Genomic DNA, 26,269 nt, shown 5'->3' with positions numbered 1-26,269 from the left:
CATATTCTACCTGGACTAACTCACATGCATTCTTTCACCTCTGAGCTACCCAGAGGCTCTCCTGGTTTCCCTTCACCTAGATAACTGTCAATTATTCTGCTTGTCTCCACTCACCACCTCTGCGAGAAGTCTTTTTTGAGAATCCAGCCTGCGTCTGACCTCTCCACTATGTCCAGATCACCTTGTGTGTGTGCATTGCTTCATCGTAGAACTTACCACACTGTGGTGTAGCAGCCTGGCTGTCTCCCTCCCTGGATGTGCAGGAGCTCCTGCAGGGCAGGCCTTTCTCCCATCCCTCCTTCCTTGTGACCCCAGCTGCACAGGCGGACCTGCCATACTGTGGGAATGCCCTAGACCTCGTGGAGCAACTGGACAGCCCTGTGTTTCAGACACCGCTGGGCAGGAGGTGAGCAGACCCCCAGCCTGGCCACCATACACATCCCTCCCACAGCCCACCACCCTGCCTACACCATGCCATACTCCTCAAGGGACCAGGGCCCATACCCTGCTCAGAAAGCTGCTATTTCCCAGGGACCCTCAGGGGTGTGGTCTCAGGGCTCTCGGGTTCACAACCCAGGATGGGGCCGGGGGCCGCGGACGTACCTGGCGCCCAGCCTCATTGTTGTGGCGGTTCATGGCGGAGCGAGCGTCTGGTCGGTTCTCCCGCGCGTCTGCGAACTCCCGAGACACCATCCCTCCGAACTCGATGTCCTCACTGCAGCCGCCCCACTTCCAGCCCTCACCGGGCGAGCCCTGGTGGCGGCTGCTGCAGCCGCAGATGGCAGCGGAGCCCTCGGCGCACGAGCGTGTCACAGCGAAGGCTACGCCGGCGGAAGCGATGGCGTGCACAAAGGCTGACTCCCGGGTGGCTGCGGAAAGAGGCGACGTGGTTGGCAAGACCCGGCAGGGCTGAGGTGGTGGGACTGGCGTGGGGGCGTGGCTGCCTCTTCCCGGGCTGGGTCCTGGGTACTCACAGTGGGCGTGGGGTGCTAGACTCGCAGCACGGTAACCGCGGTACAGTAATGGGAGTCGGGGAGGCAGGGCTGCGGTGGGATAGGAGCGCGCGTCCCCGAGGGAGGACCCAAGGAGGAGGGAGAGCTTCCCCAAAGAAAGTATACGGAGGGCTAAGGAGCCCAAAGCAAGATGCTGGACATAAGTTGTCATGGAGAACAGCAATGACGGCTGAAATCAGAAAGTCAGATCATAACCAGTGCTGGTGAGGATGTGGAGAAATCAGAACGCTGTACACTGCTGGCTGGAAGGAAACTGGTGCTGCCCCTTGGAAATGGGTTTGGCAGCTTGTTGAAAACATACAACTACCCTATGACCTGGTCATTCACCTCTGAGGTATTTACCCTGGAGGAAACCTGTGTCCCTGCAAAGACCAGGAAGCAAATGTCACTGCAGCGTTATTTGTAATAGCCCCAAACTGGCAGCTCCAAAATGTCCATCATCAGGTGAATGGATGAAAAATTGTGGCATAAAATAAATAAGTCGTGGGTATGTGATGTACAGATGGTGACTAGAGTTAATAATATTGTATATTAGAAAGTTAAGAGTGTAGATCTTAAAAGTTCTCATCATAAGAAAAAATCTTGTAACTGTGTGGGGTAATAGATGTTAAACTAAACTTATTGTTGTGATCATTTCACAATATATACAAACATTGAATCATTATGCTATACACCTAAACTAATATAATGTTGTATGTCAATTATATTTCAATTAAAAATTGTGGCACATCCATGAAATGGAATTCTATTTAGCATACCATGAAAGAGAGCATGGATGAATCTCAAAGCAATCATGCGGATTGATTAAAAGGCATACAAAAAAGGGTCCTTCTAGTGTCCCACCAACCCATGGTGGAGCCCCCATGCCCAGATGTCCTGGTTGGAAGCTTCCCACAGCCCTGCCCAGGGCATGGCTCCTGGTCCACATGCTGCCCACTTGTGCCTCTTTTTCTGCCTGCACACCCTTCCCCTCTTCCACTCCGGACACCAGGTACTGAGAGGCCCAGCCGAAGGGCTGCCTCTTCTGGAACCTTCCGAAGGTCAGTGCCTCCATTGGCACCTTGCCTCCTGCTGGCCCCACATGCTTGGGTCTGGAACTGAATGCCTGCCAGGAACCTCATCCAGGCTGTCTCTGACCTGGTATTGGAGCTGCCGCCTGCATGCAGCCTTCTCTTTCTACACATGGAGAAAATGAGTCAGGGGATGTGGCATCGGTTTTCAGAATGCCAGTGGGTGATGGCTGGAGCTTGGGAAGGAAAAGCCGGTGGGGCCGAACTGGGTGAGACAGACATGTGAGGGAGTCAAGGGAGGCCTGCCTTGGCGAGGCCAGCTGCAGGGGGTCGCTGGGTGTGGGAGGCCTAGCCTGACCCTGGTAGACAGAAGCCTAAAGGAGCTGGTCTCAAAGGCCAGGCAGGAAATCGACAGAGGAAAAGCAGGGGGCAGGGGTATTCTGCATGGGGAGGCCCACAAGGGCAGGGCCTCAGGTGGGGAGGGGTTGGGCTGGCAGGACCAGAGGGAAGTACAGGGCATGTGGGGGACAGCCTGGAATTTGCAGAGGCTGGACTTCCAGCCAGGCTTCCCCAGACGGGATGAATGAATGCATCATGCCTCCTGAGTGTGTGTAAACATTTCTTCAAGGGCACCAAGCCACGATCCACTCCAGGTGGAGGACAAGGGCCTGGGGGTGCCCTGGGTCCCGTGTGAGCTGGTAGGACTCACTCCTGGACTCGCCATTCCACATGTGTGTGTGGGAGTAGCTGCTGTTTGCCAAGCCCTGCTGGAGAAACGTCAGGGAGCAAGATGACCTCGTGGAGCTTACCTGCTGATTAGCAGGAATTTTAAAATCCTAGGTTAAAAAAAATGCTATGGGCTGTGGAGTGAGCAGGAGAGATGTAGGAACAGGACCAACTAGGACCTTCTGTGCCAGACAAGGGGTGTGTGCCCTGCTGTGTCCCTGAGCTCCTCGTGGGCAGACGCCCCACTGCAGGCCTGGACACTGCTAGGGCTCCAAATGGCTACAGAGAGTTATCAAAGGGGGCTGCTGTCTCCTCACCCCACATCAGTGCCCTGGAGGCAGGTGGCTTTCACCCTGGGGAGTGAGTAGAAGTTTTGGGTTGCTCCCCACACTTCCTCCAGCTGCATGGTCTCGCCTGCTCCCAGGTTTGCATCTGAGCATGTGTGTCCCAAAGCTCAGGTGGCAGGGGCAGGAAAATGGTAAGATAGAGCTCCAGTCAGCAATGTGCACACACTCATCCACACATCTTCATACACATCCACACACACCTGCCACTGAAAAGAGCACATTCACTCCTATACCAAGAACACACAGTATAAGATGTGTGTGAGGACGTGCCCTCTGCACGAGCCTCCCGATAGCTGTCAGGCCCCACCCTGCTTTTGGTGACTCTTTCTGTGGATTTGCCAACAGTTCTGGATGGTCCTCTGCAGGCCCCGGCCAACCTGTGTACTCTCCATGTTTTGCCCAGAGCAGGCCTGGACTCTTGCTGCTTTCTGGAAACTCCCAGGTGGTAAGCACCCAGCCACAAACCCAGAAAGGGACTCCCCATTTCTTCTCTGTCAGCCTCCCACTGACAGCTTGCTTGGGGACTGCCCAAGTCTGAAGGCTGCTCTGGCCTCCCGAAATGGCCCTGACCCATCCTGCCTCTCCTGGCTCTTCACCATGAGTCCAGCCCGCAGTATCTCCCAGGTGCACCAGAAGAGGTTCCTAGTTGGGACAGGCACCTCCAGCTTCCAGCTTCCCCCACCCATCCACACACATGTAACACACACACACACACACACACACACACACACACACACACACACATACTCTCTCTCACTCTCTCACCAATATATGTATGCACACACATCCACAGACACACAGACACACACGTAGGCACACACTCTTACACAGGTATGCACGCTCATGCCCATACACACACTCACACATACTGTAGGAGGAGCGTTTTGTCCAGTGCCCATCTGGCTCTGCCCAGCCCTTCTCCAGTTCTTGCCACTGTGTCCTTGCTTGGCTCACACACAGGCTGACTCTGCCCCACCTCCTGCCCTCTCAGCCTTGTCCACCACTCCCTGGCCTCCAGCCACACTCAGCCCTCGTCCTTCCCTTGGGTTCTTTCCAACTGCTTCTCTGCTCATGTGCATCTGTCATGTCCCCATCCCTGCTCTTTGAGGCACAGGCCAGGGTCCTGACCCTGCAGTCTGGGTTCGGTCCACGCCTGGCCCTGGAGCCCTCGGGCTCCCCAGTTGCTTCAGGAGCACCCTCTTACATCCATTCTGCCTGAAAGCTCCCTGAGCTGGGGGCTGTGTCCTGTTCACCTTTTGTTTCTAACCTGGAGTCCCAGCCCATCCCACAGATGGTTGTTGGGGAGTGAGAGCCTGGTCAGAGGAGAGGGCATGGGCCCTGGGCTGGGGCAGGGAGTCCAGGAGGGTCTGAGCCCACCTGGGCAGGACTACCCCATGGGATCTGGCTCTCTGCCCCTCTCTACTCAGCTTGTCCTTGAATGAATTCAAGACAGCTCCCCTCACTGCTCCCTTTCCCAAATGTCAGCCAGGTAGCTGTCTCCTCAAGACACTTGAAGCCCCTGCCCCATTTTCCTTTTATAATACAACTGATTAGTTACAGGCCAGCCTAGAGCCACCTTCTGCTGACTCAAAGCACCATGAATAAACAACTGCATGGACACAGACCCCTTTCCTTCTTGTCCCTCCACTCAGAAGAACCCCTGCCCTTATTTTGTCTTTTCAAGGACTCAGATTGTCCCCCACCTCCAACTCCTTAGGGGGTGGGCTCAGATCCTCATTCTCACCCTTCCAGGGCCCTGGTGTGGTATCTGCCCTCCTGCCCAGGCAATGACCCTGGGTTAGGGGCTGTGAGCTGGTGGCCTGGGGGTTCCTTACCACCCCTCCCAGGGCAGGGTAGAGCCAGTATGTCCTGGGCATTCCTGGAACCCACTGCACACAACCGGGCGCCTCCTCCACTGCATCCTCTCTGGTGGCCCTTCTCAAGGCTCAGATCCTCCAAGCCTTGAATATGCTCCCCCAACTCCCTCTGACTCTGCCCCCTGAGGGCCCAGGGCTAGCTCCTATAGGAGGATCCTGCCTCTGTCTCTGCCTCTGCTCTGCCCCTGCCTCTAGCCCCTCCTTACCTCCCCTTCTCCAGCTTCTGAGATAAGGGGAGAGAAAGCAGACCTGGGGCTTTGCTCTGCCCTGAACAGGGCTCTGAGATCTCTGCTTATCGAGCTCAGGTAAACAGTTCAGGGCTGCCAGACACACTTGAGGGGAAGGGTGTGCGGGGGTTGGGAGGGGTGTTCCCCCTTGAACTTGGAGGAAAAAGAACTCATTCCTGCCCTGCTCTATCACCAACTAGCTGTGTGACCCTGCACACTTCTCTTTCCTTTGGGGGCCTCAATTTCCTCTTCTGCTAAATGAAGAGAGGGCCTCCTCACAAATAAAGTCCCGAGGGCCAAGGATACCCTGAAGCCGGCCTTTAAATTGCTCATGAGGAAAAGAAGCCTTTACGAAGATCACGAGCCAGAAAAACTTGAGGTGGTCCATTCTGGCAAAGAAAGTCCCTTTTCAAATGGAAGACACAGGTCTTTAAGTAGTTCCCCGAGATACAGATCAGTCACAAAGGGAAAAACTGAAACTCTGCCTTGGAGAAATCTGACAGACCCCGCCTTACCAGAGAAATAGGGGTTGCGGTCACCAGCAATGGGACAGAAGACGGATGGATGCCACGTGCCTCCTAAGACGAGGCCCCCACCAGGACATTCCACCTCCTTTGAGACATTCTAACCAAAGAATCGTAACTTGCATCTAATTATCAGGAAACGTTAAACAAACCAAGCCCAAAGGCCTAACCAAGCTCCTCCCAGTCTCAAGGGCATGAAGGGCAGGGCTGGGCTGGGCTTAGGGACTTGGGATGGGATCCTGGACAGATAAGGGACATTGGTGGAAAATTGGGTGAAATCTGGGTAAAGTCTGGAGTTTAGTTAGTAGTGATGGATCTTAGTGTTGATGGATCTGGCTGGGTTTGTGTGATGTCAGCACTGGGGAGGCCTAGGAAGAGATCTGGACTCCGGCAGTATTTCTGTAAGTATACAACTATTTCCAAAGAAAAAGTTAAAACACATCCTGAGACTGTGCAGAAGGAAGACCCCCTGAATGCCCAGATGACATCCCACAGTGGTGGGGCTTTTAACCCAGGAAGCCATGGGCAGGCTTTAGGGGGTTCTTAACCCTGCCAAAATCATGAGCTGGAATTCCAGGGCATGTCTGAAAACTCATGTGTTTTTCTGGATAGATTGCTTTTATCAGATTTCCACAGGGGTTTGAACCAAGAAGGTCATGACTGACTGGCTGGAGTAGCCTCAGTTTACAGAGGAAGGGGGACAGGGCTCCCCTAAGGTCATGGGTGGGGCAGGCACAACCAGGACTCAGACCAGGGTCTGAAGCCCAGTAGCTGCCCCAGTTACAGCAAAGTTTTTAGCCACAGACAGCAGCCTTGTCAGAGATTATACAACACAGGCAGCTAGGGAGGGGGAGAGAGAACCATCCTGCCTGTGGGAAGAGAATTGCATCTCGGAGATGAGACTGGAAATACCTCTGTCACCAGCAAAATGTCTTCTTTTGAATGGGCTATGACAGGTCAAGAGAGGAGGAGGGGACACGGGCTATGAGAGGGGGGTGCTTAAGGACAAATTTTGTCAATTTACCAAGTTGCTGCGATAGAGCCTGCATGAGTGTTTTGATCTATCTCAGTCCTGCTCTGTTCCAGCCCAGGACTCTTATCCCACACTGCAGTTAGGGCTTGGGAAAAGGAAGAAGAAAGGGAATCTTGTAACAAAGTCTTTCTGTAAGACAAGCGTCTTCCATCGAGAAAAACATCTTCCCCAGAAACTTGAAGTTGTCTCATTAGCAATTATTTATTGAGTTCATGCAAAGTATCAGTGATATACCCTTCCTTTCATTCTTCTACCATCTAGCCATCCATCCATCTACAATCCACCCATCCATCCATTTATTCTTCTACCATCCATCCATCCATCCATCCACCCTTCCAGGACCTGAGAGTCTATAATGAGCCATACACTAGGAATATAAAATAAGTAAGATGCAGGGTGCCCATTCTCAAGAACCCAGGTAAGAAGTCTGCAAGAAAGTGGATTGCTGCTCTATCTGATGACATGTCTAACAACCCAGGCTTTCTGAAAGGTTGAAGGAGCTACCTGTTCTTGCGGTAATCAAGCATAAACTGGATGACCCACTGTTAGGTGGAGGGAATCCCTGCACTGGGAAGGAGGAGGGTGAACCGGAGGAATCCTTGCATTCCTTTAGTGGGAGGCCCTGCTATTGCAAGTCAGGTTCCTTGCTTTGGGCTGTGCTGAGTCACCTGCCTTTGGGAGCTTACAGTTTACGATGAAGAGAGTAAGGGGAACAAGGACACACAGTAGGCTTGGCAATGTGAGCTCTGGGGCAGGCCTGGGATGGATGGGTGCCTGAATGGATGGATGGTGGATGGGTGAATGGATGAATGAATGGGTGGATGGTGGAGAGTGGGTGGATGGGCGAGTGGATGGATGGATGTGTGGTGGTGGACAGAGGATAGTGGGTGGATGTTGGCTGGATGATGGATTGATGGAAGGGTGGATGAATTGTGGATGGATGGAAGGGTAGAGGTAGAGTCTGGGGCAGGTGAAGGAGGACTATATGGCAAGAGCTGGGAGTCTGAGGGGGGGCAGGGGGAGTCACCTGGCAGGGCTGCATCATCACTGAGGCCAGCCCAGCCCTGGGCACGAGGGTTGAGTGTCACATGTGAGATGGGCTTTGGCAGTTACTTCACTTCCCTGGGTCTCAGAACTTTAGAACTAGAGAGACTTTAACAAATCCTGTCTCCAGATTTGGATTTCATAGGCTTGGCAAGTACTAGAAATTACTTGGGGACTGAAATAGGACTGCAAAATGTTGTTACTTTTTTGAGAGAATAAGACACATAAGACATGACTATCATAATTTCAGAAAAGGACCTTTTAACATTAAAAAAGGATACAGTTCCAAAGTCCTATATGCTGAAGAAAGCTCAAAAAAATTACTCCAAGGGCCTCGCCTTTCACATTTCACCATGAAGCTGGTGGTTGGCAACTACTTATTGAGCACTGACTGTGTTCTAAGTGGACAAGAAGGCTGCAGGCTCTGTCCCAGAGCTGATTTTCCCTCTGGGAGATTACCCAGAAGGCCCTTTTTTTTTTTTTTTTTTAACATAGAAGGCCCTTTTATCAGGGATTGATAGGAAAGCACTGCCCAGAGGCCTCCCTGCCCTGGGCCCTGCGCATCTTTTTATAACTGCTGAGAGGACTGGTCCGGACAGAAAGAGAGGGCTCCTCTCTGCTGAGCCACCACCATGGACCCTGCAGGCCCTCTCAGTCCCAATGATGTGTGAAGGCTCAAAATGGGTCAGCCCCGGTCCCAGGCTGCCCGACAGTGAGTACTGAGCCCAGACAGGGGTCGCAGGAGAGGCTCCTGCACCCCCCAGCCGTGGGTCCCATGACCACCAGGCTGTTTCAGTAGTTGCAGCTTTCAGGAGGTGAAGGGCCCACCTGCCCTGCTGGGCCCCATACTTCACAGCCACAGGGAGTGAGGAGAGGCCCATCTGTCCTCTCCTGGAAGGGGAAGGCTATGGAGGCCTGATACCAGATGAGAAGAAGGGGATGGCCAAGGGCTCCTGGGATAAGCCCGTTGGCCTGAGGGGGCGCTGGAGCGCTTTTCGGAGGTTAGAGTGTGACCCCTGGCAGTGGAAGTTCCTGGAAGGGGATTGTGGTTCAAATTCGACCACTGACCAATGAGATCAAGCTCCTGGGTGTTCTATCTGTGGAGTCCACCCAGTGGACCCTTTGAGAAGCTCTGCAGGTAACCAGGTGCCCCAGCAGTGGTCACTGCAGACCTACCAGTGGACCCAGGCCCACTGTTCTGGGTGGGGGGCATCTATATCTGTAAGCAGTCCTCTGGTGATTCTGATGCATCCCTGAGCTGAACTCAGGCTCCATTATGGTCTCAGATTCCTAAGCCCCCTCCTCTGGAAGTTGGCCAGACTCAGGAGGTGTTTGGGAGGGAGGTCCCAGGACGGGATTCTGCAGGGAGAGGGGAGGAGTTTACCGTGGCAAGGGTGTCTCTGACACACTCCCCCCCCCATTAGAGGGACGTGGAGGTGGCTAACACGGAGGGTCTCACATACTCCCCCTGCTCCGGGCTCCTGCAGTGGGCTGTGCATCTCTGGCCTGGCTCGTATGTGAAGTGAGGCCCTGGGTCACTGGGGCCTGGCTGCTATCATCTGGTGGCTGGGTGGGGATTCAGCCTGGAGCAGGGTGGGGTGTGACCTCCTCCTTGGGAACTGTAGGACCTGCCTGTCAAAGCCTCCTCCTGCCTGAGTTCTGGCCTGAGGGACAGCCCTCTCTCTCCTGGGCGTGCCTGCCCCGTGGCCCCTGGAGACCTGGGGCTCCACTACTCCCCTGGGCAGTGTTGACTTTTGGGTCAGACTCCCTGCCTTGGTGCTGGGGTTGGTCAGCAGAGAGGGTGCAGCCCTAAGGCAGGCTCCCTTGTCTCCATGGAGACGCCCTCCCCACGGTCAGGACCATGGCTGCAACCACAATCACCTGCCCAGGGTGGGGAGTCCTGGACCCCAGCCCCACCACTCTACTGCCCTGCAGGGAAGCTTCTCTCTCGCCAGGTATGTGAGGAGAATCCCCCATCCTACAGGCTCCTCCCCACTCAGCTGGGGGCCCTCTGTGAGTCTTCCCTGGCGCTCCAGGTAGAGTTCTTCGTGGCAGCTGCTGGTGCTCACAGCTGGACAGGGCTACAGAGAGGCCAGGTCAGGGCAAATGGCTCCTGTGGGCACTGAGCCTCCACGGGAGCCTCTGTGGGGGCCGCTCTCTGCTCCCACCTGCCCACAGAGCATCACTGGCAGGACACAGAGAGAACTCGGTGCCCTCACTCATGCCGCATCCTTAGCACACACTCAAGGGCAGCGACTGTGGCTCCCTCTCAGGCACCACTCAGCCTCCTTGGGCCAGGCCTGGGCCTCTGCACACCTGGCAGGTGAGCGGCTGTAGGAGGGGGAGGATGCAGAGAGGCAATTCCGGGGACGGCCACCCCCCAAAAGACAAGCAAGTCTTGCAGTACCTGCGCAAGTGCAGAGAGGTCAGCAAATGCTCTGTGTCTGTCTCCCTGGCCCATGAAGGCCTCGAGGGCACTTTTAGAGCATTCAGAGGTTGGCACCTCTTCCCTCTACCAACGCCCCAACGTGAGGGAAGAAGAGATGGGAGACTGGCCTGAGCCCCTAGCCGGCAGTTTGCTCCCTTCCCACACAGCCCACCTTCCTTGGTCTCAGAGCTAGCGGGGCGGCCAGGAGGGGGTGTCGCAATGGGCAATGGCATTTGGTAATCCCGTTGGCCCGTCCTGCACAAAGGATGGAGCCACCTGAGAGCGGAATGCAGCTTGCGCCCCGCTCTAGCTGCGGCCCCTGACACCGCCCGGCCGCCAGCACGGCCGGCGTCCTGATTACCTGCTGGGGCTAATGAATCTGGCTTTGTGAGCCACTGTCACGCCGCGTTAGGCCCACAATGGCTCTCGATATTTTATATGAATTTCCCCCCTCGTCGGCGATTAGGCCATAGCAAGCCAGTCATAGCAACCGGGAGGTATGCGCAGCCCAGGGGCCTGGGGCGCGAGGGGAGCTCGCTATTCACACGCTTTAACACAGCACTCCCGAGGGCGTGTGAATCGCCAGCAGCATTTTCACTTTTCTCTTGTGCTTAATCTTGTCGTCGTCGTGGGGATATTGTTTTCTGAGCCGGGCGCGGCAGGGTGTCGCTGGGGTCTCTCCTGGCCCCTTTACACACACCCCCAACTGGGGAGAGTTAATGATATACGGGGGAGGCCGCAGAGACAGTCGGAGCTCCCCAACCACCGTGAACCGAAACACTTTCCGATGAGGGTCAGGGGTTGCAACCTGGATTCAGGGATGCCGGTTCCCTCAAGGGCCCCTTCTTCTCTCTGACCCCTCCTGAGCCCTGTGGCTTGTGCCGTCCTGGCTGTCCTGCCCCGGCCCCGTGCCTGCACGCCGGCCCTCCGCAGATCAAGCCGGGACACACAAGGAGGTGGACAGACCACCCCCTGGAGCCTGGCCAAGGGAAGGGGCTCTGCTGGGGAGGGGACAGGCCATGCTGTCCCCCCTCCTGATCCTCCCCAGCCCTACCCCCAAGGAGAATGGGCAAGAAGGCAGGCAGACGTGGGTGCTTGTCCCAGGGCTGTCCGAGGGCACGGGCGGAGGGTTGCGAGGGGATAGGAGCACTGTCTGGGGAGACAGAGAAGGCAACAGGCACCCGGAACACACTTGCGGAGACCTTGATTGACACCCACAGACCCTGCCCTTAGGGTAACCAGCCAGGACTCTGACATGATGTGCTTTGAGGGGTCAGCCGGGGTCCCCAGCTCAGCTGCCCAATGGGTGAGGTCCAAGTGCAGACCCCACAGCGAGAGTCAGCCCACTTCTACCAGCAGCAAGGCTCCCTCTGCCAATGGGGATGCCCCACCTGGAATGCAGATGTGCAGGCCCTGTGTCCTCCAGGTCCTGAGCCCCCCGAAGGGAGTTTTGGAGGCACGTATGCTGGAATCAGAGGCAGGGTCGAGTGGCTCCCCCAGTCTCTTCTTTAGGGAAGCCACTATAGCCCAGGCTTGGGGGTGCCTGGGAAAGCCACTGCCAAGGGCACTCTACCGAGGGCACTAAACTAGTGGATGGACACAGGCTGAGGCCCGGTTTCTAGAGGTCACTGATGATGAGGCTGGGGACCATGCCCCACCTGTTCGTGCTGACGTGCTGGGACACCAGTGGGAGAGGCATCAAGGGTCCTGCTCCCCACTGTGGATGACTCACCTCTTTATGGCCCCTTCCATTTCTGTAAGTTGCAAATGCTCCACCCAGCTGAGACCCAGGTCCCCGCAAAGTCGTGTGCCACCCACAAACCCCCTGGCCTGGACCTTGGACCAGCTGCACCCACTGTGCTTCCCTAGGGGCATGGCCCTGGCTGGGCTTCCTCCAGGAGTGTCTGCTAAGGCACTGAGGTCTGGGACCTGCCTTCCCTGCCTTTTGGCCTCCCCACCCCTTCACCTCACCGGGGGTCAAGAGTGGGTGTCGGGCAGCTCTCAGGGAAAGCAGGCGCTCCAGGTGTCCAGGGGCCTGCCTGGAGGGACAGATAAGCTGCAATCGTGTGCCAGCCTTCATGCACTCAAAATTCTTCAAATACTTTCTGGCTAATGCAGGTTCCATGGTTCTGCTGCTGTGGAAGCTGAGGGTGGAGGGTACTTCTTCCGAGCCCGGGCTCACCTCTGTCTCCCAACCCCACGTTCCTCGGTGGCAGCTTCTCCGGGGTCCACCTGGCCCACCCAGCCCCCAGCCCCAGGCCAGGCAGATGGTGGTTTGTGTGTGTGTGTGAGCTGGAAGCAGGAGGCATGAGCACACGCTCTTTCCCTCTTATCCTCACCCCACACGCACACACTCGCACACCTCCACACGGGGCTGGGGCCCTCTGCTCAGCTGACAGTGTTAAGCTTTGTTCAACTAGGCCGCCTCAGCAGGGGTGGTCAAGCACCCCACGGACCTTGCCACAAAGCCTGAGTGACCTCTGACACGATTAGGGTCGCCCTGACCCTAATCCAATCAGATTGATTACTGTGAGTGTGGCCCGGTGGCCAGGCGGGGGCCTCCACAATGGCCTCCCAGAGCTGGCCTCTCTCTGGGGCACCTGGCAGGCTCCTTCCTCCTGGGCCATTCAGCTCTGCGCCACAATGAATCCGGCCATTTCTCAGCCCCGTGGCAAGCGATGGGGGAGAGAGGGCTTCCTCTTTCTCATTAGACCAAGTGGTGAGGGCGTATGGGAGCTGAGATGACTTTCATCCAGCTGAAAATGGAGGAGGGAGGGAGGGGCAGAGATCAGGTCGGGGGAGGGGGGAGCAGAGGGGGCAAAGGGCAGAGGAAGGAGCATGGACATGTGGGAGTGGACGTGAAGGGGAGAACATGGGGGAGAGTGGACACGGGGGAGAGAGGACAAGAGGGGAGAGTGGACATGGGAAGGGTGGATGTGGGGGCAAAGGGACTGGGACACCAAGGCCACACGAGGGTCCCAGAGGCCTGCTGGAGTCTTGGTTCCCCCTGAGAGGCTTTCAAGGAAGTGAGGGAGTGCAGAGGAAGAGGGGGAACTCCCTGGGCCCCTAGCCCAGAAGTTAGTGACTTGTCTGTTCCTTGGGGCAGGCCCTGGGCACCTGCAGCGCCTGTTCTCACCTGGAGTGCCCCTACAGACACCACCACCCCCTCCACCACAGGCTGGCACATTCTTAGGAGTCCTGGCCTAGCCCCTTCTTTGTGCCTCAGTTTCTTTAACTTGTAACCATAGTGCTGGCTCATGAGATGGGTGCTGGGATTCAGTTTACTGCTGTGTGTAAAACACTTAACACACAGCTCCAAAAGCACTGTATACATGTTTTAAAGAAAGAGAGAAAACCCTTTAAGATCCAGCTCAGACGGCCCCCTCCCCAGGGAACCCTACCCATGTGGGCCCCCTCAGGCATATGTGCTCATCCTTCAGTCACTCACTCAGCACATCCTTATAAAGCACCCATTCTGTGCCAGAGCAAACCGTGGTACTGCCCTATGTGCCGCTGTGCATGGCAGGAGGCCCCACACCAGACCTGAGATCACCCTGCGGGGCTCAGCTTTTGTCCCGGGAGAGTGATGTTGAGGTTGGAGGCAGGAAACTAGGAGCTGCTCTGGAGGCCAGGAGCTGCCCCCCAGGTAGTTCCTGTGGGCTGAGAGCTAAAGGTAAGAAGGATCTGGAGAGGATGAGGATTGCAAAAATGGGGCCCACAAACACTGACCCCATTTCAGACTGTGGGGTCCAGCGAGGGGCAGGTGCAGGCAGCTCTGGACTGGCAGGGAGGGACCATCTATAATGGCGATGTTGGAAAAGTCGCCTGGGAGACAGCATGGCTGATGTGGCACCCCGATGTGGGTAACACAGAAGGGAGTATGGGCAGGGGTCAAGAGGCAGGCCTCAGGGCCTCCACAGCTGTCCTGACTAAGGTGCTTGTGTGTTTGACCATAGCTGGAAGATTGCGGGTTTGGAGCTGAGCATGACAGGATCCTGTGTCTGAACGTGCAGAAAAGGGACGAAGCCTGTGGGCCTGTGAGGGTGATGCTGTGCCCCAGGGGTCTCCAAGGCAGGTTCACATATCCCTAGGGGTGCGTAGGTCGGCATGGGTGATTCCAAGGCAACCTCACTGGCATTGTTGCTTCTTCTCCCGCCTCCCCTTCTAGGACCACCCATCTCCCACTTGACCCATGAAGAGACGCCCAGTTTTCCTGGCACATGTCCAGCCCTGGTACCATCTATAAAGATTGGGACACCAAGCTCTGTGTAAATCAGGTGTTTCCAATTTCTTGTTTCAGAATGAAAGAGGACCCAATTGAATGATGAGCTGACAAAATTTTTAAAACTTTTTGATAATATATCACTGTGAGATTTTTGGCACAGGTAACTCAGAAAAAATTCAAAGAATCAAGAGACATTATATCAAAACTCTCCCTTTTATCTGTTTATTTTTCTGAAGGATGATCCTCATGCCTAGATCTTTAAATTTTAAGAACAGAATGGGCCCCAAAAGCTGTTCCTCTAAGATCAGGAAGAAATCAGGGGCACCTGCTCTGCTCACTGCTATTCACCATTTCCTGGAGGCTCCAGCCAGGGCAACTGAGCAAGAAAAAAATAAATAAATAAAGAGTGTCCAGACGGGAGAAAACTGTCTCTATTAGCAAATGACATGAAAATTCTAAGGAATGCATGAAACATCTATTAGAATTGATAAACCTTCAGCAAGGTTATAGAGTATGAGATCAATATTTGAAAATCAACCATGTTGCTATACACTAGCAATGAACAATGCAAAAATGAGATTAAGAAAACAGTTCCATTTATAATAGCATCAAAGAGAAAAAAATGCTTAGGAATAAATAGAAGATTTGTCTGCTGAAGACTGCAAAATGTCATTGAAAGACGTTAAAGACCTAAATAAACGGAAAGACATTCCATGTTTATGAATCAGAGGACTTCAAATTGTTAAGATGGCAATATTCCTCTAAGTGATCTGCAGATTCAATGCAATCTCTAAAAAACCAAGTTTTTTTTTTTTTTTGGCAGAAATTGATGAGCTGATCCTAAAATCCCTTTATAAGGAGCCCCAAGAAGCTGAAACAAGCTTGGAAAAGCAGAACATAGTTGGAGGACTCACACTTCCCTGTTTTCAAACTTACTACAGGGCCACAGAAGTCAAGACAGTGTGGCCTGGGCATAGGACAGACATGTGAACCAATGGGGTAGAAGAGAGCCCAGAAATAAATCCACATTTCCTTCTCTGGCTTCCAGGTGGGGCCTGACCCCACCTGACACAGCCTTCCTCCACCACCAGGATGGCAGCCATGTCAGGTGTACAGGCTTCTGCCTTCTTCCCGAAATCCCTGACATTTCCTCTTACTTAGGAGTGTGGGGACCCTAGACACCCGCATCAGGCTCTGGAGCCAGGAACCCAGATGGCACCATGATCCTGTCTGGGCCCTCCCAGGCATGGTGAAACTGATGGGCATACCTCCCTGACCATGGCACAGCATGGGACCCTGCACCACACACACACTACACACCATACACACACGTACATAAATGCACACGCGTACTACACACAAATATGAACATGCAAAAACGTGAACACATACGTGTTCAAACACACAAGTACACACTCATACACATGCATACACACGTGTGCAGGCACCACACACACAATCACGCACATGTACATGCATGCACACACACACTCACACACACATGCCCCCACACTCAATGTGTCACATCACCCTGTGGCCCTAACTTCTCCCACACATGTCAGGGTGGCCATCCCCGCAGGAGCTGATGTATAATTAACCCAGCCAGTAGCTCTGTGAAGTTGGCTGTGGCAATTATTCTCCCATTTTATAGATGGGGACGCTAGTGCTCCAGGAAGTGAGCTGACTTGCTGGTCAAGGTCACATGACATGACTCTCCTCTGCCCCTTCTTGCTCCTAGAGAATACAGACCAACCTCGAGGGGCATGACCATGACTGCCTGATGTCGGAGAGCCCCGACCCCTTGAACAAACACCACCGGGCCCCACCTGCCCTTAATGCAATGCTCAGTTGCACTCTCAGGACCTCTGCCCACAGTATGCCAGCAGTCTCAGGGCCTGGTGTGTCTTCCTCCCAGACATCTTTTGTTCTTCCTTCCTCTGCATTCTGGCTGCCAGGTCTGAGCAAGGCCATTTGTTCCTCCCATATGTACAGGCCACGTGCTGGCAAGACAGACAGGGCAGCTGGGGTGGGCCTCACAGTACTCATGGGGTGGTTGATGGATGTGATGGTAAAGGACTGAGGACAACGGGGAGCAAGATGTGATAGCGGGTGACAGGGATAGAGAGGGTCAGCATGGGGGATGCTACATGACACAGGAGACAAGGTGGCATTTAGAAGGAGACTGAGGGAAATGGGCAGGGAATCACACACAAGGCAGAGAAAAGAGCAATGGCAGAGGGATATGCAAAAACAAAGGTGGAGATAGACTTGTACTCAGTGTTTGGGAGGCAGCCAAGAGGCCAGTGGGGCTGGAGAGGGGCACAGGGAGGATGAAGAGGTGGAGGGAAAAGAGGCAGCAGGGCCAGAGGATTCGAGAGAGCTGGGAGCCCTGGAGGGCCCATGTGAAGGAGGGGTGTGGTTGACACAGCTCTTTTGGCCTCAGGGACATTGGGAATGGGACTGAGCAGTTGTATAGGAGCCACTTTGATCATGCAGGGTGTCAGGGTGGCTGGGCTTGGTGGTAAATGGTTGGATTCAGGAATGACTCTGAAGGTACTGCTGATGGGACTTGCAACGGAGAGGAATCATGGGTGACTCCAAGTAACAGAAGGATGGGGCTGCCCTTTACAAGATGGGAAACAGGTGTGTGGAAGAGGTGGCACATGGCCTTTGCCATCCTGTCACCAATGCCCCTCGGGACTACAGGGCCCCCAGCAGATCTTTGCTGATGTGACCCACCCTACCTCTGTCCTAGTAGCCTTCCTTTGGCATCCTCTCTTCTTATGTCTTCTGTGGCCTACCCTTGCTGCTGACAGCATGTTCAGCGGTGGCCCCTGGGGACCCACCTCAGGCATCAAATCTCTGTTGGCCCATCCTAGATTGGATGGCAGTTCCATAGGTGGCCACACCAATGAATATCCCATCCTTAATGCTCATTTCCCAAGGTGACCTTAACATGCTATCAAGGGTGGAGTCTGTGTCCCCTACCCTAAAATCTGGGTGGGCCTTTGTAACTGCCTTGACCAACAGAATGTGGCACTGCCCAGCCTTTGAGGCTAAGTCTCAAAAGATGATACAAAGTGGCATCAGCAATATGGCAGAGTGGGGGCCTTTTTCCTGTTGTTGTTGTTATCCCAGGATATTAAGGAAATCTCTGCCAAACCACTAGCTGACTCTAAACTAAAGAAACAGACTTCAGAGAACCACACATGACATAGAATGCAGTAATTAAAAATAGTTTAGAAAAGGCACTAAACAAACAAGCAACAACAACCCATAGTAACAACAACAGACCCTGAAGAGGAAGAAGAATCTAATCTCCCGAGTTACCATATTATAATATTCAAAAACTCCACATTTCAACAAAAAATTACTAGGCATGCAAAGAAACAAGAAAGTATGGCCCATCCATAGGAAAAAGAAAATTAAATTAACAGAAATTACCTCTGAGGAAGCACAAATACTGAACATACTAGACAATGACTCTAAATCAACTGTCCTAAATGTTCTCAGAGAGATAAAGGAAACCAGGAGAAAAATTTCTCAACAAAGAGAGACTGTCAATAAAGAGACAGAAATTATAAACAGAATCCAAATAAAATTTGTGGAGCTGAAAAGTACAATAACTGAAATGAAATGTTCACTTTAAGTTTTCAACAGAGTTGAGCAGGCAAAAGAAAGAATCAGTGAACTTGAAGATAGTTTAACTGAAATTATACGGTCTGAGGAGAAGGAAGAAAAAACAATGAAGAAAAATGAACAGACCTGTGGGACACCATCAAATGTAGCAACAAACACATTGTGGGAGTCCCAGAAGAAGACAATAGAGAGAAAGGAGCAGAAAGAATATATTTAAAGAAATAATAGCCAAAAGTTCCAAATTTGATTTAAAAAAAACCTCGAAGACTCAAGATACTCCCAAGAAGCTCAACAAACTTCAAGTTGGATAAACATAGAGAGCTTCACATTGAGACATTTTAATCAAACTATCAAATGGTAGAGACAAAGAGAGAATCTTGAAAGCAGCAAGAAAGAAGTTATTCATCATGTAAAAAGGATCCTCAATAAGACTAACAGTCAATTTCTCATCAGAGACTAATAAGGCCAGAAGGCAGTGGGATGATATATTTAAAGTGATGAAAGAAAAACACTGTCAACCAAGAATTCTACATCTGGCAAAACTATCTTTCAAAAATGAAGGACTAACCTAGATGAAATGGAGAAAGTCCTAGAAACATACAAACTACCAAAACTGACCCAAGAAGAAATAGAAAATCCAAAAAGACCTATAACAAGTAAAGAGATTGAATTAGAAATGAAAAACCTCCCAGCAAAGAAGAATTTCACTAGTGAATTGTAACAAACATTTAAAGAGGAGTCAACACCAATCATTCTCAACCTCTTACAAAAAAATGGAAAAGGAGGGGACACTTCCTACCTCATTCTATGAGGTCAGCATTATCCTGATACCAAAACCAGACAAAGGCACTACAAGAAAAGAAACTATGGGCTAATATTCCTTATGAATATTGATGCAAAAGTCCTCAAAAAAATACTTTCAAACTAAGTCCTCCAGCATATTAGAAGGATGATATACCATGACTAAGAGGGGTTTATCCCAAGAATGCAAGGGCGGTTCAATGGATGAAAATCAACCAATAATAATATGCCACATTAATAGAATGAAGGTGAAACCACGTGATCATCTTAATTGATTCAGAAAAAACATTTGATGTAATCTAACACCCTTTTCATGATACAAACACTCAACAGATTAGGAATAGAAGGGAATTTCCTCAGCCTGATAAAGGGCAGTTATGAAAATCCCACAGCTAACATCATATACTCAATGGTAAGAGACTGAAAGCTTTCCCCCTAAGATCAGGAAGAAGACAAGGGTGCCCACTCTCACTGCTCCGATTCAACATAGTACTGAAAGTGCTAGCCAGAGCAATTAGGCAAGAAAAAGAAATAAAAGGATTCCAAATTGGAAAGGAAGAAGCAAAAATGTTTCTATTCACAGATGACATGATCTCATATATAGAAAATCCTAAAGAATCCACACAAAACTCTTAGAACTAATGAAACAATTAAGCAAATTTGCAGAATACAGGATCAAAACACAAAAATCAATTGTACTTCTATACATAATCAGTGAACAATCTGAAAAGGAAATTAATAAAACAATATTTCATTTATAATAGCATCAAAAAGAATAAAAATGCTTAGGAATGCATTAACCAAAGATGTACAAGACTTGTTCACTAAAAACTACAAAATACTGCTGAAAAATTAAGGAAGACCTAAATAAGTGGAAGACATCCCATGTTCATGGATTAGAGGACTTAATACTGTTAAGATGGCAATACTTCTCAAAGATTCAATGCAATCTCCATAAAAAAGTGAGAGAGTGGCGTGGACAAATATACACTACCAAATGTAAAACCGATAACTAGTGGGAAGCAGCCGCATAGCACAAGGAGATCAGCTCAGTGTTTTGTGACCACCTAGAGGGGTGGGATAGGGAGGGTGGGAGGGAGATGCAAGAGGGAGGAGATATGGGGATATATGTATATGTATAGCTGATTCACTTTGTTATAAAGTAGAAACTAACACCATTGTAAAGCAATTATACTCCAGTAAAGATGTTAAAAAACAAATTCCAACTGCCTTTTTTTCAGAAATGGAAAAACCATCCTAAAATTCATATGGAATTACAAGGGATCCCAAAAAAGCCAAAACAATCTTGTAAAACAAAAATTAAGTTGGAGGACTTATACTTCCCAACTCTAAAACATACTATAAAACTACAGAAAACATAATAGTGTGATATTGGCAGAATGATAGGAATATCAACAAATGGAATGGAATTGAAAGTCCAGAAATAAACCCAGACATCTAGGGACAACTGATTTTTGACAAGAGTGCCAGGACCATTCAATGGGGGAAAGACTAGTCTTTGGAACAGATGGTGCTGAAATAACTGGTTTCCCACGTGCAAAAGAATGAAGCTGGACCCTTACCTCTCACCATATACAAAAAATAACTAAAAACAGATCAAAGACCTAAATGTAAGAAGTAAAACTGTAAAACTCTTAGAAGAAAACACAGGTGTAAATCTTCGTAACCTTAGATTAGGCAATGCTTACTTTGATATGACATCTAAATAGGTAAATTGAATCTCACCAAAATTTATAACTTCTGTGCATCAAAGGACACTGTCACAAAACTGAAAAGACAATCTATACAAGGGAGAAAATATTTGCAAATTGTATTTCTGATAAGTATCTAGTGTCTAGAATATATAAAGAACTCTGACAACTCGACAACAAAAAGACAAACAACCCAATTAAAAACTGGGCAAAGGACTTGCATAGACATTTCTCCAAAGAAGACATTCAGATGTTCAACAAGCCCATGAAAAGATGCTCAACATCATTAGCCATCAGGGATGTGCAAATAAAAATTACAATGAGACATCACTTCGCTTCCACTGGAGGGCTAAAGGAAAAAACAGACAAAGAATAACAAATATTGGCACAAGATGCGGAGAAACTGGAACCCTCATGTGCTGCTGGTGGGGATATAAAATGGTGCAGCTGCTGTGGAAAACAGTTTGGTAATTCCTCAAAACACAGAATTACTATATGACTGAGCAATTCCACTTCTAGGAGTATACTCAGAAGAACTGAAAACAGGTATTCAAACAGATACTTGTAAAAAGTGCTCATATCAACATTATTCACAATAGCCAAAAAAGGTTGGAAACAACCCAAGTGTCCATCAACAGATGAATGGATAAACAGAAGGTGACCCATCCATACAGTAGAATATAATTCAGCCATAAAAAGGAATAAAGTGCTGAAACATGCTACAGGTGGATACATCTTGAAAACATTTTGCTCAGTGAAAGTAGCCTTTCTCCCTCTTTCTCTCTCTTTTTCTCTCTCCCTCCTTCTCCCCCCACTTGCTGGAGGGCCTGTCCACTATATTTAAGGGAACCCAGGTCACGTGAAGAGGCTACTTGTGGGTATTCCTGCTGACCGCAGCATTGGCCACCAGATATGTAAGAGAAATGAGGACCAGCAGAGGTGCAGAGACCAGCCCTGCCTACTGCATCTGTCTACATCTGCAGATGTTGGGACATATAACACATGATTAATATTGTTTAAACTACTAGGTTTTGTGAACGTTTGCTCTTCACCGTAAGTTAACCAATACCCAGCACTCCCAATCTTCCTCTCCTTCCCAAAATAAACCCCTGGCTCCATGACCCTGAATAACTTCTGCTGTGTGCCTCTGTGATCTCCAACCCTCTCCCTTTCTGTGTTTTTTGTTTGTTTTTATATTTTCTCTCTAAGACCTGCCTGAAGTCCTGGCTCCTGCAGGAAACCTGCAATGGTTAATCTTGTCCCCGTGGAACTACGTAATTGCTTTTGGGAAAGGGGAAGCAGGAGGAACCTCTGCGTTCTCTTACATCCTTCCCAGTGTCAGGAGCACCCTCCAGAGTGGGTGAGCACTGGAAAGGACCCACATGGGAGATGCTTACGGTAATGAGGTCTGTGCAGCACTGCCCCCTCTGCTGGAAGTGCTGTTCCCACACTTGAGCATAGGTGAGACACGGAGGCAGAGGGGAATGTAGTGGCTTGTGCCCACCCTCACTGAGGGGGAAGCTGGCTTGGACCCTGCTGCACGCACATCCCTGGGCTGCCACCTCTGCCTGAAAAGCCATGACGGGTGCCACGTGTACCTTTGTCCAGCACAGGGCCAAAGATGGCCAGGCTGTTGTTGACAGTGGTGCAGTTCCACCGGCGGCCACGGAACTGGTGTTGGCACTCCTGGATGCTGATCTTGATGCCCTCTGCCACACTGGGCATGATCTCCACATAGTTCCGGCAGAAACGCAGCTGCTTGGGGACCAGGCCTGGGATGCTGGCGCAGAGGATGGGCTGCGTCCCCAGAGATGAGTACTGGGGCCCGACAGCCAGGGACCTGGGGGAGGAGGACAAGGGGGCCTGGTTAGTAAGAGGGGTGCACTGCTGGCCCATGAAACAGGAGCAGGAGCCAGGCTTGCCTTAGTGTGAACCTTCTTTGGAGGATGCACACAGGCCCTTTCCTTCCAAACGCTTGTGCATTCCAGGGCAAGGTGTGCTTCTACCGTGCAGGAAGCCTGTCCCTAACCTGTACCTGAGACTTAGCACAAGACATCATGATGTGCACGTGGATTGACAGAAAGTAAATCAAGGAAGCGGTGGAGGCCTGCCTGCTTCTCTGCGCAACTGCAGGTGTCCCCCGTTCTGTTGGGGTGGAGACAGTAGCACCCTGAAACTGTTCAGGAGCGCAGAGGAGAGAACTCGAGGATACAGTGTGATGCTGGGTCAGCACAGAGAGGAGCGGCTGGGTCTGTGGTAGGAGGGAGGAGGGCCACTTCTGGAGCAGCGGTGAGATGGGGTACAGCAGTGGCTAAATCATATGCGTGAAAATCACCCCTGAACTCATACCGGCCATGCCAGCCGGCTTTTGGCTATTTACCCAACAGATATAACAGCATATGTCCACAATAAGATGTGCTCAAGAATATTCACAGGGCTGTGATCGTCAGAGAAAAACGTGGAAACCACCCAAGTATGCATCCATAGAAGTGTGGCTGAACAGACGGTGTTTACACTTGCAGTGGAATTCTCCTTGGAAACAGAGAGGAGTGGACAACTGATGCAAAGGGCAGGGATCTCCCTGGCAGGGCGCTGAAGAGAGGCCTGACCCAGTGTGGGTGACCACGATTCCTCTGATGGAGACCAAGGCCAGGCAACACTGTGGATGGGGACAGAAATCGGGGTAGTTTCCTCATTCATAGGGAGGACTGGCCTGACCTGAAGGCAGCATGAGAGAATGTTTCTCAGTCTGTGCTTTGCAAAATTGTTCCCACTCACCACACATGCCTATGTAATTTAAATTAAGCAAAATGACAAAAAATGAGAGAAAAATTTGGCTTCTCGGTCACATCAGCTACACATGGCCTGTGGCTACCACATTGGATGGTTAGATATTTTCAGTCACTGTGGAAGGTTCTACTGGACCATACTGGTCTAGGGTGAGGGAAGCGCTCTGTGTTTGATGGAGGTGTTGGTTACACATGTGTTTATGTGTCAAAACTGACTGAAATAGGGTCATTTTACTATATGTGACTACACCTTGATTTAAGAGGAAGAACCACGAGGTCCTCTTTGGGGCAGAGGGGAAAGAGCTTCTCCAATCCCATGGTGCCATGTTGTTATATCTGCCCATCCCGATGGATGACCCACAGTCCTGTCACCTGTGGATGCATCTGTCTTTGTAGTGGGTTGATGAGCTCTTGCTGGCAGAGCTCTGCTTGATTCCTCTGCGTCTCAGTGTTTCCTTCACCCCTGGGTGGGTGTTCCATGTGAATGGCTGTGCGGCCACTGCTACTCTTCAGGGCCGGCTGTGGAAGCCTGCCCCCCATCAACCGCTGATATCACAAAGGCTCTTCAGCTCTTGGAAGGGGCTATGAAGACCCTTAGGGTGGTAGGAGAAGACCAAAGCATGGGAGGCCCCACGGATCTAGGAGGGCGACTGGGAGTGGGGTGGTTCCAGGGAAACAGCATTCTGTGCCTTCTTACCTAGTCCCCAGAGATCTGTGGACTCTCTTGGCACAGAGAGGTGCAGATGCTACCCACGCTCACCCAGGCCTTTGGCCTCTGCGCTCTCTCCTCCTCAGGGAGCCGGGTCTCCTCCTCCCTGTGGGGTGTCTGGTGTGGTGTGTCCCAGGCCCAGAGTGGCCCCTCTGCCTGGCAGGACGCTTCCTGCTTATCTGGTAGCTTTCTCTGGTGGGATCCAGGTGGAAATGTCTGTTTCCCCTTCGTTTGTTTGGAGGGGAAACCAAAGCAATGGCAGCTTTATAAACGTTTCAGCTGCCCACCCCACCCCCCGAGAGGTTGCTCTTGTTTGGCACCTCCTCTCCCCTGGGAGGGCTAAGCACCCCTGAGAAGGTGGGACAAAGGTTTCTGTGTCCCTCAGCAAGCCACACACCTGCATTAAGATGCTGACTTTCAGGAAGTCCTACTCAGAGTCTAACCCAGTTCCATTCAGCTGTGGTGAGAATGGTAGGAAACAGGATCACTGTCTCTCAGAGAAACACGCCCACCCTCTGGAAATACACATCATATCTAACATGTTTCCCTCTTCATCTTCAGAATCTTCAGAGGCTGCCTTGCCTTAAGGCACAAAACCCACGCCCTTCAGTACCTGGAGGTGCCTCATGGGATGACCCAGAGAGAACATTTCCTCACTGCACAGTCCTGTTAGAATCTGGATCTGTCCAGCTCGCTCCTCTCACACCCTGTGAGCTCCCTGCTCCTGTCACACCAGCCTCCCCGCACACTTCCTGTCTCCACCCATCTCTCAGCTGACGTGGGGCTTTGTCCCATGCATCTCCATGGCCACACGGAGTCCCTGGTGTCCCCCACAGTCCCCCTGCCCTTCTGTGTGAGGGCCACCCTCTACGCCTCGCCTCGGCAGCATTTATGTAGTTCTGTATTCAGTTAGCTGGTTGGGAGAGGGCAACTGCTCCTTGAAGTCCTGAACACAGGGTTTCCATGTATGGTATCCTCTCATCCCGTGCCCTCCTGCCCACCATTTCTGGGCAACCATGCAGCCCTTGTCCTCTGCTTGCTCTCCCTTCCTGATCAAGTGCATCTCTCAAGAATTAAAACCTGTCTTTCCCCAGGGACTGTCCATGACACCTTGCAGTCAGGTGTTCAAGTGAAGCTGAGCCTTCTTTTAATGAGTGGCCAGCCCTAGAGTCCCCGTTCCTGGGGAAGGCCCGAAGCCTCCGGACCAGACTCCTGGCCTCCTGGGTCCCTCCCACATCCATGCTCCAATAGCTGACCCCCCTCCCTGGGCACACTCCCCATCCTGTCCATCCTCATGACTCGATGAGCCAAAGACCAGCCATGACCTCGTGCCAGATATCACGGACGTCCCCATGCCACTGCCTGAGTCCATATTCCCGAGTGGCATTCAACTGTGGGGCTGGCTCATTCCCTTGCTTGTTCCTTCACTACCTGCAGAGCCTACTGGGTGCTGGGTGCCCGGCCAGGCCTGACCCTCCCCAGCTCTCTCTCACACCCACCCCACAGTCTGGGACCCCAAGGTTTTCAGAAAGGCCAGCCCTCTGCTTTCACCCAGCTGTGAGGTCTTTCCTCTCTAGGAAGTATTTTGTGATCTGAGCCTCGCTCTCCTGCACCCTGTCCTGCACAGATGGCTCTGAGCGGAGACCACAGGGGCTGCTCTGCTGCTTCTCCGGGACCCCTGGGCTGCCCTAGGTGCTTAGCTTCCTGATGGACAGGCTGAATGCACGGATGGGAGGGTGGGAGGGAAGCTGGCCCTTGGACTGAGAGGCGGCATGCAGGCCAAGGTCAGCAGTCTGCTCTTGGAGGCACCCAGTGGGCAGGGTGAGGATTTCAGGGTGGAGAAGATGGGCCAGCTCTGCCCACTCCAGGCTGAGGTCAGATGTCCAGGACGGGTTGGTGGTGGGCAGCGGGGGAGGTAGGCCGTGTCTAACTTGCGTGCCCGCTGCCACTCTCAGCCCATGCTTTCGTGGAGAACCTCCCACCTGTAAATCAGAGGGCAAAACTCCCTGGGCCCCAGTCCTCCTCCAGAACATCATCACCTCCACTTCCTACCCAACTTACTCCAGCCAGTTTCTACACCCTTCCACCCACTGAGACATCCCATCGCGGCCCCAGTGACCACTCTGCCTATATCGGCGCATGTGGCTGGCCTCCGACTGCCCTTG

At 51.9% G+C, this 26,269-nt stretch overlaps 1 protein-coding gene across 3 annotated transcripts in view; it reads right to left on the bottom strand.

Annotated features, from left to right (window-relative positions):
- Positions 1-26,269, bottom strand: part of WNT3A (Wnt family member 3A) — a 47,299-nt gene that overhangs the window by 6,014 nt on the left and 15,016 nt on the right. For 2 of the 3 annotated variants that reach the window (XM_060146591.1, XM_060146593.1), the window contains 2 exons: positions 22,205-22,446; positions 604-869 (listed from right to left, as the gene is read on the bottom strand). In XM_060146591.1, coding sequence (XP_060002574.1) covers positions 604-869; positions 22,205-22,446 — 508 coding nt within the window. Of the gene's footprint in view, positions 1-603; positions 870-22,204; positions 22,447-23,767; positions 23,989-24,092; positions 24,214-26,269 lie in introns of those variants that run through there. The other variant, XM_060146592.1, reaches the window with a different exon arrangement.

The sequence above is a fragment of the Lagenorhynchus albirostris genome, chromosome 3 (assembly GCF_949774975.1).
Source record: "Lagenorhynchus albirostris chromosome 3, mLagAlb1.1, whole genome shotgun sequence".
NCBI classification, from domain to species: Eukaryota; Metazoa; Chordata; class Mammalia; order Artiodactyla; family Delphinidae; genus Lagenorhynchus; species Lagenorhynchus albirostris.
Note: the sequence above shows the minus strand (reverse complement) of the source record. Positions and strands in the feature narration are given on the sequence as shown.